The following is a 13045-nucleotide window of genomic DNA, read 5'->3' on the forward strand; positions in this document are numbered from 1 at the left end:
AAAAGATTTAAATGTTGGTTGTGTGTTGCACACATAAATAAGGGGATATGGGAAAGTCACGGCAAATTCTGGACATAAAAAGTCCAGCTGGGTACACTGAAGAAACGAGAAGCACTATCTCCCTCTCACTGCCACAAGAGCACTACTAAGAGGATGAGCCAGGCCATCAGCTTGTCTGTACCACAGCCCCAAGAAGGTGCCATTTTATACCATCGACGGACCAACAGTACCAAGATGAAGTTTACCAGGGCTTAACCAAGCTTCAACCTGCCAGCAAGTAAAAAAGTCCTGAAACAGCAAGTGAAAGCTACAAGTAGATTTTGTTATTTTGAGTATGCTTTTGAAAAAAAAAGTGGCTCATATTCACATACACGGTACACAGGGATAGGTAGGGGTGCTAGCAGGACACGGACATGGAGCAGGAGCTCTGGAGGAAGGGCGATGGACAGATATCTGCTGGCAGATGTGACTGGGGCCACCCGTAGCGGAGAGCTCCAAACACTGGCTGGACGCTGCAGGTCGCGTTCCCCTCGTCAGTCCCAGAGGCACCGGCTTGTCCCCAGCAGGCTGAAGGAAACCTCTTGAGCAGCCCTGTTCAGCCAAGCCTTGGCACGGGGGAGGCCCAGCAGCCAGCTCAGGGCCATGAGCCCCAACACCAGTTTGCCAGGGCCATCTAGTGGCAAATGGCGAGTGCATCAGGCTCCGGCCTTCGCGTAAGGCCACCAACCACATCCGTCTTTAATGAAGCAGGTATTTGTCCATCAGGAACGGGCCACGGATTTACTACCTACCAACTTGCTCTGAGTGTAAGCGCTTACGTCTCAAGCATGGGATTGAGTGAGCAAGAATGTTATGAACTGAAGAAACTCATTTCAGTGCATTTCAAAACCCATTCTGGGAAGCTAGGACTCCTGTTCCAGACCTGCACGTCCCTCAGGCAGTGACAAACCACAGCAGGGTGGATGTAAGCAAGTTCTCTGAAACCAGGAACCTGCTGATTTCAGAGTCAGAGCAGTAAAATGATTCAGTTGCACAACGAAACACTCTGCAGGGTTTAAAAGGGCTGTCTGCCCTCAGGGAAAATCTGAAACTCAAAGAGAAATGAGGAGGGAAAGGGTGTAGGCAACACCATCACCTTACGCTTAAGCAATGGCTTACACTTCAAGTGATGCAAAAGCATCAGTCTTCACATATGCCAAAGCTCAAAAAAGTTTTTAAACAATCATTTGAAAACAATGGAGATATGGAGAAGCATCACAGAACCAAATTTGAACCATGAAACCATTTTATGTCTATATATGCCTATCGTAGCTGGTCAGGAGACCCTTCCATAAAAGCAGAAGTTACATTTCTCGGGAACCACAAAGTTTTATCATGACTCAGTTTAACGCTACATCTCAAGAGCTTGCACCACTATTAAAAGCTCGCTAACAGCAGATGTGAAGGAGTGCTGCAGCATTGGAGGTGTGCTTATTCAGGAACAGACGAGAAGTGGAACACCTACAGATGCAACAGAATAGATCAAACGATACAGCTGATACAGCTGATCATTCCTCATCTCTAAAATGCAATTCATCCACACACAACAGAGAAGAGTCACGACATGAGAAACAAATATCCTTAGCGAGTAGGAGTTCAAAAGATACATTACAATTTCACGAAGATCCCATTCAATTCCCAGTACATCTACTTTAGCATGGGGACACGGAGCATTAGTCACTAAGGAAAGTAACTTGAAAACCTCATACCTGTTGGTGCGTTCCTTCAATGTAATACGTAGCTGTAAGCACTGCAAGCGTCAGTAAAAAAGACACCAAGATACTTCGCCGATGCCACAATCTTAAAAGACAAATGGCAATTAGGGCTTTTCATAATTTAGCATGCATTTCAAAGTAACTTATTTATCCTTGTAGACTGGGTCTGCATGGATGTAGTCAGTGGGGACAGTGGCAGCTGTAAAGTTTGCTATTATAAAAGCATAAACTTCCCAAGAAAATACCTGGGGAGCCTTTATTCTTTATGGAAAATTCTCTGTTTCACTGTCAAGTGAGATCAAAGTTCAGCCACGCATATTTTTATTTTTTTTTTAAATAAAGAAAAACAAAGTGACTGTCTGAAAACAAACACAATCTGAAAACAAATATTCAGCTTCTACAGCCAAAACAGTCTCAAACAGAGGGCCATCAACAACATCCACAGTTAAGCAAAGTGCAAAGCAGGCACTGCATTGGCCCTGAGCAAGGGATGAGCTGTGGGTGGAACACAGAAGTGCTAATTTCAAACTGTGTGCTGGTGGGCAGAACCACAGTGACAATAAGAGGAACAAACCTTTACACTATTTTCGTTCCCCTGATCTATTAAGATTAGTATCTCTCATAACAGCTCAAAGTTTAATAAATACATTTTAGATAATTATGAAGCATTAGGAAGCTACTGCAGTTAAGGGGAGAACAGTGTTTTCCTATATAATTTGATACCAAATTACTTTTGAGCATGTTTAGTTTCATATAAGCATTCTGCTTGATGTGTATGTGGCCACACACTATAGTTTAGCAAATATGTGTATTATTTTCTGGGAAACACTATTATACCTAATGCTATAAAAAAGCAAATGCTAGCATCACTTAAAAATCTCAGACATGAAATAGCAAACTATGAACGTAACTTTTCTATTAAGACGGAAAAAGATAGAAATCTGAGATGAATACAGGAAAGCAGCCACAAATTTTTCATATTAAACAAGCTGAAAAAAGTCACTCTAACTTTCATTTTAAAATAATTTGTGCTGCTTATATTAGTATGACAATTGGATTTTCAAGTGATTGTCATCATTTAAATCACAATTTACTCAAGTAGAACACAGGAGATCATTAAGAGTCAATCTGAGGTCTCAACTTAATAGCTTATAATAGTCAGTGTTATTTTCTGTAAAGATATTGTTATGCTGGTGCTAGACAACATAAATATGCTGCACAACAGAGGATGCGAGTGCTAGCTGTAACAGAATTTGATGCCTAGGAAGCCATGTAATAGCTTAAAACAAAACCTCAAGTGTTATTTCTGCTGGATTTAAAGAAATGCTTGGAGGTTGTCAGAAACAACTAACCCAAGACCTGATAAAAGAGTTCTCAACAAAACAACTCCCAGTGATAGCTGAAAGAATGAACATCATAAAGTAAGTGTGGGGGGGTAGGGGGAAGTGTGGGGTAGAAAAGGGGATTAAGACTACACTACATAAACCTGGTATTTTTTCATACAAATCATTTCAGAATATCAAAATGGAAGACAGAAATTTCTCTCAGTGGATCCTATGTGCCAGCACCTCGAACCCAGCCCAGAAGGGGCAGGGAACGTGGCCGTTATCACCAGTCCCGGCTCGCTCTGCCAAGGAGCAGTCTGACAATTAGAATCGCCCAAGGTGACATGAGATCCTATCTTCTGACTGGGAAAATGACTACAAACTCAATCCCAAACACAAGAGATTCCAGTTACCAACACAAGCACTAGGATGGCTGCTACTCTTGGCTTCTTCAGTTGCCAATTTTACCTTATGTTTGCCTTTTGGAACTCTAAACTCTCTCAAGCCTAGTGTGTTAAGAAATAGCTGTGCATTTCAGCATTAGTAGGGGATGTTAGGACTGCTACTCACAAATTTCCTAAGTGGAATAAAACCCCATTTTATCCAGTGTGTAAATAATGCTTAGGGAAAGTGCTTTAATAAATCATCTCCTCCTGTGAAAGGGGCCATGTATCTTACAAGCAAAGTCCTCTTTGCAGCATCATAAACACCACTGCAAGTTCCACGTAACCCTGAACCCTGCCCTAGCTGAGCTATTTGAAAATCATTCAACGATACTAACACATACATTAATAGATCAGTACTTAACGCTGCAGTCATAAGTACAATATCTCTTGCCTTAAGGATCCCTAAACACTGTCCCACTCCTTCAAAATGGAATATTCAACTCTTCAGAAAGGAAGTTTGCAATTTTCTTCCACTGACAAAATATAAAAAAATATACAAAAATAAATGGTTTCTGAAAGAAGAATTTTGAAGTTGTGAATCATCAGGGAAAGTGAGATGTCAGAATGACCTACTGAATCAGAGCATGGGTTTCCCCAGAACGCTTAGTAGAAGTTAAAGAAATGATCTTTACTTTATGGTCCATTCCTTCAAGTTTATTAGAGTTTCCAGGAAAAAATACTGCAAGGTAACAAGCGGTTGTCTCCACAGTACAATATTCAACCTCTCTTCTCGGTCTCTTCGCTTCTGTTCACTCAATAAAGAGGAATCTGCAAATGAAAAGCAACAGAAATGTAAAAGCACAGGCTGACAGTTCAGATTCTATCCTACCCAGAAATATACCAACATTTTTTTTTCCTTTGTTGGGAAGCTAATGTGGGTTCCCAGTCATCTTTTCTACTCATCACAAAGCATTTGCTCCAAGTGCATCAGAAGTCAGGTGACCTCCAGCAAGGGAAATTAAGTGGCTTTTTTTCCCTCCATGTAGCTGACAACCATTCAAGAATCTAATTGGCCCAGGGTGCAAAAAAAAGTCTGATGTATCTATCGGTCTTTATGCAAGGTACTGCACTACTAGTTACAAATCAGGTAATACATTAGGTCACATGTGACTGTCACCCACTACCGAGACCACATTTCACTTATTTCACTTTGAACTTTCCAATTTGGTTCTCTTCCAAAGCTATTCTCAGACTTCTCCAATCGAACCAGATGGAATTACGTGTGCTCTTTATACACTTCAGTCACCGTGTAACTGGATCACAGCATCTATCCTCCCAGTCAGGATCCTCAGGCTGTGGTGAGCCTTGCCACACTGTTCAGCTTCTCCAAAATAAGCCCAGCAGATGGGAAGTGCTCCCAGGAAAAGGACCAGCTTTTATATCACAGTTCCTCACTGGACTGACACTATACATTTGGTTGCTTTTAACTGCAGTGATTTGGTTATAATGTAGTGCTCGACACTACTGTAACACACTATCACGTAAGTACAGAAGAAAGGTTCTTCTAATAAATGTGTTATTTTGCGTTTACAATACAAAAGCGAAGATTTTCTTTACAGTCAAGATTAGCAAAAACCCTAGCTACTTTTTGGATGAGAATGGCTTGTTCAAAGGTCATCGAGCTAATGAGTGCTAATAATTTTTAAACTTTTAAAGAAAATTAATTCTGAAATAAGAGAAAAAAATAATACCACAGAACAATGGAAAAAATACACAAAAATAACTCTTGCATCCAGACACCAAACTTGTTTAAACATCACTTATGATACAAAGTGAAAACATATGTATTATTTTGAATAAAGTATTGCAATAATATTAATAAATTTTAAATTTGCAAAAAGCTGTTGCATTTAAAATATTAATCTAATCTGAATCCCCATTATGTTGTAAACCAAGATGGATTATTTCATTCTTACTCCAGTAATCGAAACATGCTGCCTTAGCAGATGCTAATATTTACACATAAATTGCATACCTCATTAGACACATAGCCCATTTAATTTTGTCTTCTTTAGCTATAAGCATCAGTTACTTTAAATGAACTAACAGAAATCCTACAATGGCAAATACTGTATAACATGCATATTCCCTCAGAAATACAGAATGATTTAAGCCTTTAAGTAAAAGCCTTTGATTTGTCCCATATATACACGCATACAGTTCCTCTTTAAATTTTGCCACATTCATTGCTTCGAGAATTTCTACTCTCTATTTTTTCCCCTTAATATGTCCAACAAAAATGTTTCAATCTTTTTTTTTTATGACTTTGTTTTTAGTAAAGGTCATAAAAGACAATGGTGTAAGACTGCATACAACTTGAGAAATCACTTGGTTACAAAACTTAATTAAATATGGAACTGGAGCTGGCACATTCAAAACTGAAAGGAAACTGAGATAATTATAATTTATATGCTATTCTATGCAGCACAGATAATTCAGTGACACAAGGCTCTTCATTAAATGTTTTCAGTTATTTTTCACAAGTCCTAAACATGAACCTGAGCCTACTTCAGACATACCAATAGGAAGAACATGGGAGGCAGATGAAGTAGTTAACTGTTTTGTTAGTAGTTTATCATTTAAACTGATAAATTATAGTGAAGCTAAATGTCAACAGAAAAGCTAGAATTTGGGAAACTAATAATTGGATGTCTGTCGGAGTAAAACAGATTTTTATTACCAAGTACTAACTTTTCAGTGCCAAAGGGTGCGGCTGTATAGCCTGACTCCTACAGCCACATATTTGCCAACACAGTTTCGTTTTTTAAGCTCAGTCCTGTTGCAGCCCCTATTGGTACCCAAGTCAGCTTTACAGGGCTCACACACATATCAACTACAGAATAAGAACCCTGGAGGAAGCGTATAAGAGAAAACCAAATGGAAATCCACAACATAAAACCATTTTGTGGCTTTGCAATACATAAATGCTCCAGACTTCAGATTTAGAGATGACTGAAGTTTCCAAGATTGATTCAGGCATTGAGGCCCTTTGTATTATCTGGGCATAAAGTGCACCAACATAAATTCCTTTTGAGCATTGTGCTGGCCATTTTACACATCAAGCTGATCAGATGAGAACATTAAGTTATTTTCCACCTACCTGTAAAGTTTCCATTGTGTTGTTCTTTGATCATTCCTATGCGTCTCTGGTCACAATCTGTTCCATTTTCTGCCATTTCATAGATCAGTCACGTACGGGGATCTAATAGCAGAAGAAAACCAAAAAGCACAATGTCTCCGTTTCTAGTTATGAAAACTCCATTTAATCCGTAGTCAAAGGATACAGACAAACATCCAGCAGTTCTCCAAATCTAAATCACAGTTCTCTTGCATCACACCGTTAAAAAGGAGAAAGTGATTCAATTACCACGATGACAAAGATTAAAACATTTCCACCTACCTAAATCTAAATTTTTCACTTAAATGACAAAACTCCCTCACACTTCTAACAACTGAACAAAAGATTGTTAAACAATCCCTTCTACTAATCAGCCCACTGTTTGGGCTGCAGAAGCAGCAGGGCTTCATACAAACCCGAGTTCAATCCTGAAAGAGATTCTTAAGATTTGATTCTCGTATTAGAAAGCATCCATTCTGGCACTAAGCTTCCAGATAGTCAGTATGCAAGTAGACCTCAAAAACCTACAGCCTAAAAAAACAGCCCTCAATATGGTAACTAAGATACAGAACTGCATCTCATGTTCTCCACAGTCTAATATCTCTAAATCAGAAAAGGTAAATTCTTCAATGGACAAGAGCTCTCCGATGGAAAGCTTTTTCAAAAAGCGTACATTCTGTCTGCTAGTTTAGCCTCTCTCTAGTGAGATCAGCCTTAAAAAGCCCAAAAGAACAGCTGTGATTTTCCTTATCCAGGAGAGTAAATAGTGCAGTAATTGGAAGCCAACGTAAATCAAAATGTTGCAAGAGCTTCTTCTTTTTTTTTTTTTTTTTTTTTTTCTTTCCTTAAAAAAAACCCCAAACCTGAGCAGTTGACGATTCTTATGCAATCAAACACAAAGAAAGTAGCCAGTCAGACTCCTTGCTTTGAAAATCCTCTCTTGAATCTTAAAACAGTTTCTGGAATTTTATTTTGGAAAGAGTCCCACAAAGCTAAAGTATCTTATTTGCATTACATTTCTCCCTGTAAGCAAACTTGATTTACAGTTTTTGATATGCTGCTTTTGTTGGAAAGAAAAGTAGAGCAATATTAAAATGACAGGTTATATAAAACTGTCTAGTGGAGGAAATTAAAGTTTTACAGAAAAAATACTTCCCCTTTGATTTATGTTAGGCTTAAGAGCCAAGCAGCAACTCAGGTTTGGTAAACAGGAGTGAGATCACCTCTTTGATTCAGACTACAATGATTTTGTCAATTTTTTAAATAAACTGTTATAAGATTTCAGATACTGTATTTGTTTAATATTTCCAGGGTTTCTCAAGTCAGTTTTAGACATATGTTCTTCTAAACAGGTACAAGCCTTGTGCATTACTTGTAATACATATAAAATTGCTATCTAGAATGTTATTATTAAAGGGGTTTTACTTAAAACCCGATAGTCAAAAGCATTAAGGTCTTGGGAAAGAATCCTTCCTCCAACACCTCCTTCCTGAAAGGAATGCCACAGAAATAGAAATCTGGCTAGTTAAACAAGCTAGCCGAAACTAATCTCTTGAATGTTACAGTTTTTATTCATTGAAACTTGGGCCCCAGAATACCCAAATAACCAAGAAAATTAATGAAACGGCCTTGCAAAAGTTTGCTTCTGAAAAATGCTGAAGGGCTCCATTGTCAGCCAAGGACAGAGGATTGACCTGCTGCAGTAAGAGCTCTACAGCATCATTCTGCAGTCCCTTGCAATCGAAGGTTTGCTCTGAACTGCTAGTCCAACACCAGAGAAACGTGAACCTCTTTCTCTCCTCAGATCAGTTTTATAGCAGCCTGACACTCTGGAAGTCAGTGTAGTTACACCACTACTTAGCCGAGGATAACCCGCCAGTTGCTACGGTGATACAAGGATCAAATGTTTAGCTATCTCTTAATTTCATTAGGACAGTAAGTCCTTGTAGATGGTGGAGTGTTTTGTTCCTACTGACTGCACTTGCTAGTGGTGCTCTTATTTTTTACACGTATAAATATGTATTTTTATACGTCTACAATATCAGCTTATATACACACAAACATATGTATATCACACAGACATTTACACACAAAAAGCTCAAACTGCAGAGGGGAATATTTAAATTGGGCATCCACAGTTAGAAAGCCTGACATTGACAGAAAGCTGCTTAGGAAGCAAAAGCCATCAGAGCTGTTCTGCACACAGCCACACTAAAAAAAAAAAAAAAAAAACAAAAAACAACAAAACCTTCTGGTTTAGGGAACTTGGGTCACATTTTGTTGGCTTAAATATAACATACAAAAAAACCCAACCAACCAACCACCACCACCAACAACAAAAAACAACAACAACAACAACAAAAACAACAAAAAAACACAAGTGGAAACCACATGTTCCTCATTTTGAAATGTATCTTTTTTCCTTGTGCAAATCTAGCCTTCAAAACTGAAGTCTCAATTGGTTTGGTGACTGCTCTCAGCTTAATTACATTTCAAGAAAGTTAATTTACTGTCATACAAACTGCTCTCCATGTTTGATGCTAAAATCTAGGCTGTGCACAACGCTCCCTCTCTGTGAACTGAATTCCACTGCAATCCATTAAACATCTTACTGGCACATAAATATCATCAATCCCTAGGGATCTCAGGTGCATTGTTACATACATATTACAGCTTTCACAAGCTCAACTAACAGAGCCAGTTTTACCCTGCCTGCTTGGGAAGGCACTAATGTGGGATTAGCTTTGCATAATGCTACCTCAAGTACACAAGTCAACGTTTACAGCAAAGAAGATAAATAATCCCCTTGCACACTTCTGTAGGGTGAATACTTGTTAAGAAGGTCTTAAAGTTCAACAATTCTGCAGAAAAGCTCTAAAAACTTGTATTTAAAAATACAGTTGACTAAGAGATTTGACACGGCAAGTCCGAACAGGCTACAATTCAGAAACCAAACCCTTACTGGTTTCAGAAAAAACTCCTTATTTTACTAAGGCCTAATTATATGTAAAGCAACTTAGCATAAGGAACTGGAGGACGTGCATCCAGAAAGCTCAGCTCTCTTGATCTGTTGCTCTGTTTGACGCCTACTAGAATCACCAGTCCTGCACTAATATCTCGCCATAGAGATTAATTGGAGTGGGAGTCTGACCCAAAAAGAAGTCATTAACTGAGTCCACTTCTCAAATTAAATTCCATCTGCTAAACAGAACTTCACTTCTTATGAATGCCGAAAAAGACACAGAGTCCATATCTAAAAATAAATTTGCCTAATACATGGAGTAGCTACCAGCAAACACAAAAATAAACTATTTAAGAGAGTCAGAAAAACAACTTCAAATCGTTTTTGTATCAGGGTCGCTTAGATCATTTGTTAGAGCTGTGCTCACACAACAAGTTCTTTGTAGAGCTGAACAAATAGCCTACAATACGCTATTCAGCTTTAGTGCAATACATAACATTAAGTATAAAAAGACAATTATTGCTAGTCAAAAATGTAAATTGGTCAACAAAAAGGGCTTATGGTAACTGTGACTGGCGCTTCACAGCATAAGTGAGACAAAGCAAAACAAACTATTACAGCATGAAAACAACAAAATTAGGCACCGCAATTTCTGCACTCTGTAATCAAAGAAAAGGACAAAAGTGTCTTCTTTCTGAAGCTCCGGGGAGGCTGTTGAAGCACCCAAGTGTTGGGTGCATTTACATAAAACGAAACCGTTTAAGACAAGTCAGTTGGGTGCTTGCACTCTCACTTGAAGGAGCAGAATGTGGTCTCATGTTCTGTACTACAGAATTTTTGAGGACTCCTTTCCAGTGTGCTGAAACAGAAGCTGTTAAACTATTTTAATGATCTCACTGCTTTCCCAAACATAGTTTGAATCACTAGTTCTTACTACTTAAAGAGATACTGGAACACTGACTCTCATCTCCATCAAAGCTACTTGTCACACAGCTGCTAGAACCAGATTATAGCTTAGACCGTTCTGCTGCTGTTTTCTCCCAGCCACCTTGGCAACACATCATCTTCAATCTTTTGTCATTTCTTGCACTTAAGCCAAAGGCTCCAATCAGGCTGGTATCCTGCTGCTTCATTCTCCTCAACATTTCTGATAACCATTCCTCCTTCTTTGATCTACACCACTATTCTCCAATTACAATAAGGAAAATAAAAGATTAAAACCCAGACTCTCACATGTGGGTAAGTAATTGCACTAAACTAGACAGCATTATGCATCTGTAACACAGTTTTGTTTGTCATCAAATGGTCTACATAGACAACAATTTACACAGGGAATAAGTTAACTGTTTCTTGGCAAAGTAACAGTTTGGAGAGCACTTTTACTCAAAAGTCAAAGACTACGTGGCACATGAACACATTTAGGTAAAAGATGAGAGCAGTCTTGAAGTGAAACATTACATACCCTTTCAGCTCCGTACAACTATGTCACTCTTCACTACTTCTTCTGTATTTGAAGCCAGGGGAACAGACAACTATGTCCTCAGCTCTGTAGACATTCAAGACCAAAGTGACTGCTCTTCCAAACCTTCTGTCCCTACAGAGTAAGACAAAACTGTTCATCATGTGATATAAAACTGACACAGTCCCTAACTTGAAGGTTAATAACTTTCCTAAAGACGACAGAAAATAGAAAAAGTAACTGCTTGATTTTTTCCAGTTCTTTAACACTCATGGGAAGCATTCAATTAAAATAAATTAGGACACATCTGAAAGATGTTTAAAATCTCCACAGATTTAGCTATAATGGGTTACTTTGATATAAGTGCACTTATTCCTACACTAAAAATGTTTTTCTAACTAAAATAGTTTAATACCTCAAAGGAAAAGTAATTCAGTTAAAGACCACAGATTTCCATTTTGTGGGTTATGCCTCTGTACACCAGACCTATTTTCAAATTGCTAGCTAAATACCATTTCAAAAAGTCATCTTGCAATTTAGGGTTAAAATTTCATTTTTTCCAAAAATACTTTGGGACATCTTTCAGGAAAGAATGATTTAATATTATTGTAACACGAGTTTCAGGGATGCCATGCATTTTCTTCTGAGGTTATTAAAAGTTCTGTCCCTGCTGTTAAGGCCACATATATTAAAATGTTGTTCTTGGTGGATTTTCTCAGGTGAGACGTGAATATTGATGGTTGTCTATGTAGATCCAGCAGTAGAATCAGGTGCTATAATACAGTAGTCATTACACCATATATAGATGAAAAGGCATGGAAGATGAAAGGCAAAATTCATGCTGCTCAGGTCTTTGCAGTGATCTCTTACTGAAACTTCAGGGAAAAAAAAAAAAAAAAAAAAAAAGATGTAAATATAAGAAAGGAAACTGAAATAACTGGGAATGTGAACATTACCAGCGTAGCATCTCAGGCTACAGATCAGTTCTGTGCTCCTTACGCTGGCAGGAGGCAGCAAGGCTGGGGTACAATCACAGCTTACAGAATGAGACGGCTCCTCTGCTGACTAGGACAACGCTCAACCAGCTGCTGAGGAAACCGAGTCAAGGTTGTCAAAGAGGGTGAAATATGTTGCTGAGAAGGTGACCCAAGGAGATCACGACAGGCCTCCTTAGTGTTACTGCTGTGCTGCTATGCTAACTTCTGTTTCCCAAGTGCCCAGCTAAACTGTAATCAAATTTTGAATGATACAGCATTACAATACACTGTACTTGGTGTCCACTCTCCAAGCAGGACTCAGTGACAAGTACTACCACAGCAGTGATCACTGCCACAATAACATACCTCTTGGGAGGGCACATCACGTATGCCCAAGCCCTCCTTTCACCAAAACCGATGACTTGGAAAGACTAGATAGGAGTAGAGAGAAAGGCTTTCAAGAGAGGGGTCACACAGCATTGGAGAGAACACCACAACTTAATATTCAGGTGACTAAACAGACACAGTATCTTTTACATCCTCAGTTCCAGAAGGCTGTGTAGAAATCCATACATCTACTATCTGCCAAGATGTTTGTCTCGGCCCTCAGGCTGCATTCTGTGTTCAGAAGGTGGCAGGTCAAGCTCTCCATTGTCAGCCTCCCTATGCTAACAAAAGGCACAGAAGAAAGAAAAGTCACAAGAATCATCACAAGATGACAATATATCCTGCACAAAGAAGGCCTGCTAAAATTTGACTAGGAAAGAACATAGAGTTATAAACATAAGAGTACAAAGCCAGCCTTAAGATCTGCCATCTGACTCTTCCAGCCACTGGTAGAGTGCAGATTTGGTAGGAACATTTGCCTTTATACTATCTAGTAAGTGCTGGGAGACAGTTTCCTCACAAGAAGAAGTTTGAATGTGATCAGCCATTATATCCAGAGCGCTCCTTCTGTAAGAGAAGGTACATCACAGATGAAAGGGAATGAACAGAAGCACCTA

At 38.9% G+C, this 13045-nt stretch overlaps 1 protein-coding gene across 3 annotated transcripts in view; it reads right to left on the bottom strand.

Moving 5' to 3' along the window:
• Window positions 1-13045, bottom strand: part of VMP1 (vacuole membrane protein 1) — a 71134-nt gene that overhangs the window by 55614 nt on the left and 2475 nt on the right. For 2 of the 3 annotated variants that reach the window (XM_033004692.2, XM_033004693.2), the window contains exons 2-5: window positions 11068-11199; window positions 6626-6727; window positions 4158-4293; window positions 1749-1839 (exon numbers count right to left, since the gene is read on the bottom strand). In XM_033004692.2, the coding sequence (XP_032860583.1) occupies window positions 1749-1839; window positions 4158-4293; window positions 6626-6701 (303 nt within the window). In that variant the 5' untranslated portion in view covers window positions 6702-6727; window positions 11068-11199. The remainder of the gene's footprint in view (window positions 1-1748; window positions 1840-4157; window positions 4294-6625; window positions 6728-11067; window positions 11200-13045) is intronic. The other variant, XM_042791329.1, reaches the window with a different exon arrangement.

Source organism: Tyto alba, unplaced genomic scaffold, assembly GCF_018691265.1.
Source record: "Tyto alba isolate M040663 unplaced genomic scaffold, T.alba_DEE_v4.0 Super-Scaffold_19, whole genome shotgun sequence".
NCBI lineage: Eukaryota > Metazoa > Chordata > Aves > Strigiformes > Tytonidae > Tyto > Tyto alba.